This window comes from Pinus tabuliformis, chromosome J (genome assembly GCF_031772625.1).
Source record: "Pinus tabuliformis cultivar Carrire ecotype Pingquan chromosome J, CPIR1, whole genome shotgun sequence".
NCBI classification, from domain to species: domain Eukaryota; kingdom Viridiplantae; phylum Streptophyta; class Pinopsida; order Pinales; family Pinaceae; genus Pinus; species Pinus tabuliformis.
Window position 1 is genome coordinate 1,431,511,673 of NC_142295.1, and position 3,098 is coordinate 1,431,514,770.

At 34.6% G+C, this 3,098-nt stretch overlaps 1 protein-coding gene across 1 annotated transcript; it reads right to left on the minus strand.

Annotated features, from left to right (window-relative positions):
- Positions 1–2,199: 2,199 nt before the first annotated feature.
- LOC149232739 (zinc finger A20 and AN1 domain-containing stress-associated protein 6-like) lies at positions 2,200–2,655 on the minus strand. The gene has a single exon (XM_089381991.1). The coding sequence runs from the start codon at positions 2,653–2,655 to the stop codon at positions 2,200–2,202; it is 456 nt and encodes a 151-aa protein (XP_089238117.1).
- Between the last annotated feature and the right edge of the window lie 443 nt (positions 2,656–3,098).

Genomic DNA, 3,098 nt, shown 5'->3' on the forward strand with positions numbered 1-3,098 from the left:
GTCAGTTACAAATTTGATAAGAATTGGGTAGAATCCCAACTATGGTCGAAATATAATCAATTTTTTGAGCACCCAACAGTTTTGTTCCATTTAAATAAACTTAAATTATAATAAAATATGAACAGAATTGTAATTCAATAAAAACTCTACTTATTTCGGCTCATTCTCTCGAATGCACCAGAACACCTTAAAGATCTTGAGAATACTAAATGAGAATACTAAATTAGGCATTTACCGTTATTTACGGTTGAGTTTTTGAGTAAGTTTTTCATGTTCAATATCATTAATATCGCCTGCAGTAAATAAAAACAGTTAAAGAAAAAAAAAATGATGCATTTAAAGCAGAGGAAATTAAAGAATAAAATGGATGCATTTCTCGTTGAGTTTTTTATTAAGGTTTTGGTAATTTCACCTTGAAGCCACGGTGCTAAATTTATGCTTTAAATTAACAGGTTCTCCATGATCCTCTGCAGGTAGATCCCTTGCAGCTAGAGAAATAACACAAAATAACAAGTAAGGTACTTCTCTGGAGTTAGCTGCATCTGAAGTTTGCCCAAATACATAAAGATAGTCTGATACATACCAGGTCTGTCAGGTCGCAAACTACAATGCCACTGCCTTCCACAATGCCATCTTGCAGACTCAAGGGACAATGCCATCTTGCAGACTCAAGCGACTCAATGCCATCTTGCAGACTCAAGCGACTCAAGCGTGTAGATAACAGAGCACGTCCAAAGACTGCAATTGTAATCTTGCAGACTCTTCTGAGCACGTCCAAAGACTGCAATTGTAATCTTGCAAACTCTTCTGGGCAGCGGAGACTATCTTTTACCATACCATACCAGAGTTGCATGCTAATAGCCATATGGAAGGGGCCTTGCATGCTAATAGCCATGTGGAAAGAGCCTTGATATACATGTGGAAAGGACCTCGAAAGGGCTACTCTCTCTCTGAACTTTGGATAAAATTGTATTGCCGAAGTTTTCTTGCATCGGGCCACGATATAACTTCCATTATCTTCGTCTATAAATTACTTATTAGCAAACTACTTATATAAATTACTCCATCTTTATCTGTAAATTACTTATTGGTAAACAACTCATTTATGACACGCACCCTAAATAATTGGACCTCAAATTTAAAGTAATTTTTGTTCACCCTCAAATACATTTGAGAATAAAAAATTGTTCCACAAAACGTCAAATTTCCGCGACCCAGACTCCAATTTTCACATTCCACCGGGTATTCCGGTCCACCGATATGGCTCTGATGTACATTGCGCATTGCCTCAATATATGATTTTCATGGAAAACTTTTTTTCTTCCACTATTGATAGCACGAAGCACAATGTATGTAAAACTTTGGATAACAAAAACTTTTCATCTGTGAAAACTTTGGATATCTTATATTTACCCCGAACATAATGTCTTGAAATCTGCGAAGCGCGCAATAAGACCCCCAACTTTATTGTCCAATAAAAAATTACATAATAAATTTTATATTATTTTGTAATATGAAAACTTTGGTTAAAGTTGTGATGTACAGCCATATTTTTTGGTCAAACAAGAGATTAATACGCAGTCAACGCACAATCGATTGCTAAGAGTCCCAGGCAAGGACTAATAATGTCAACATAATTTACTCCAATTTAATTATTAAAATTTTAATATTTATTTAAAATATTTAATATTTTTTTACACTTCTATTTTATTAAATCTAGACAATTAAAAATAATATTTAAATCAAATGTAAATAACCAAAATTCGTAAATAGTTGGAATTTACATTTATATCCATTCAATTAAAAAATATATAACCAACCTCCTTTAGCAATATCCAGATTATTCTATTTTTATAATATGAAAAAACATTAGTGTCTGAGAAATTTTAAATATTTGAGAAATTTCATTAAGAAATCTTAGAAATAAACACCTCTCCACTTTTCTTCGTACACAAGCTTTTTATTTTTCAATTTAATTAGATATTTGAAGAAATTTATTAAAGAACAAACATTACTTTTTTTAGTAAGTAAGTACTCACAGGGGATTTGAACCAGTAATCTATCGCAAAGAATGCCTTAACAATGCATTTATTCACTGTCAATCCAAAACCCCATAGGCAAAAAAACAAACATTACTCACAGCAAAATTCGAAAAAAATTATTTTTAAAAAAGTTTTTGATCATCTCCATAATTAACTTTTATTTTGATCCCCATGTCTTGTCAATCTTGCTGGCTTGGACAAGAGGATTGGCCTTGGCTAGAGCTTCGCGTCCGTGGGTTTTGTAGTCGAATGAGCACCCATGTTCCTCAGGATATCGGTGGACGTCGCAGTATGTGTTTCCGCAACGACACTGAAAACATGTTAATCCAACGCGTTTTCTGCAACTACAACATCGCGCAGGTTTAGACTCCACATGACCATCAGTTTGCCCACCAGCTGCTTTAGACTCCACATGATGAACATCAGTTTGCCCACAAGCACCAGCAGAATCCACCTTGCTGGTCTCAGTAGGCGTTGCTTTTACTTGAAGTTTCTGAAGATGGTCTTTGTAACACTTTGAACACATGTTCTCCGTTGCGGAGGATCCAAAAAATCCACACCCTTTAATGCACAGCTGAGGCTCTGATTCATCATGACCACCTTCAGAATGCATCTTTTTACTCAATTCTTCAACTTTCCTCTGCTACGTGTAATCAGATTCTACACACGCTCCACTTATATTTAATGGTTTCTCTGCGGGAAGAAGGGTGTAGATACTTTCTGTTCCGTTCTATGAAGAATGTGGCCTATATATATATACCTAAGTATGTGGTATATTTAACTCAACGATCTTAACGACTTATAATTTCGGAATGTGTTCATTGAAAAGTATAACTACTATTATTAATGTAAGAGAGAAGTTCGGTTCGATTTTTTAAGGAAAAATAATACAAATATGTGACAGACTTTGTGACAAGTAACACAAAAGAGGAGCTCAAGCAAAGCTCATGTATACCAAACCGTAGCGAGCTTCTGGAATCATATTTGCAACTGTTGTTCATCTTATAGTCCCTGGAATATTATAAATTCTCTTAATGAAGAGTTAGCATATTTAAG

Coding starts and splice junctions, on each gene's coding strand:
- LOC149232739 (XM_089381991.1), bottom strand. CDS start 2,655: ATGCATTCTGAAGGTGGTCATGATGAATCAGAGCCTCAGCTGTGCATT.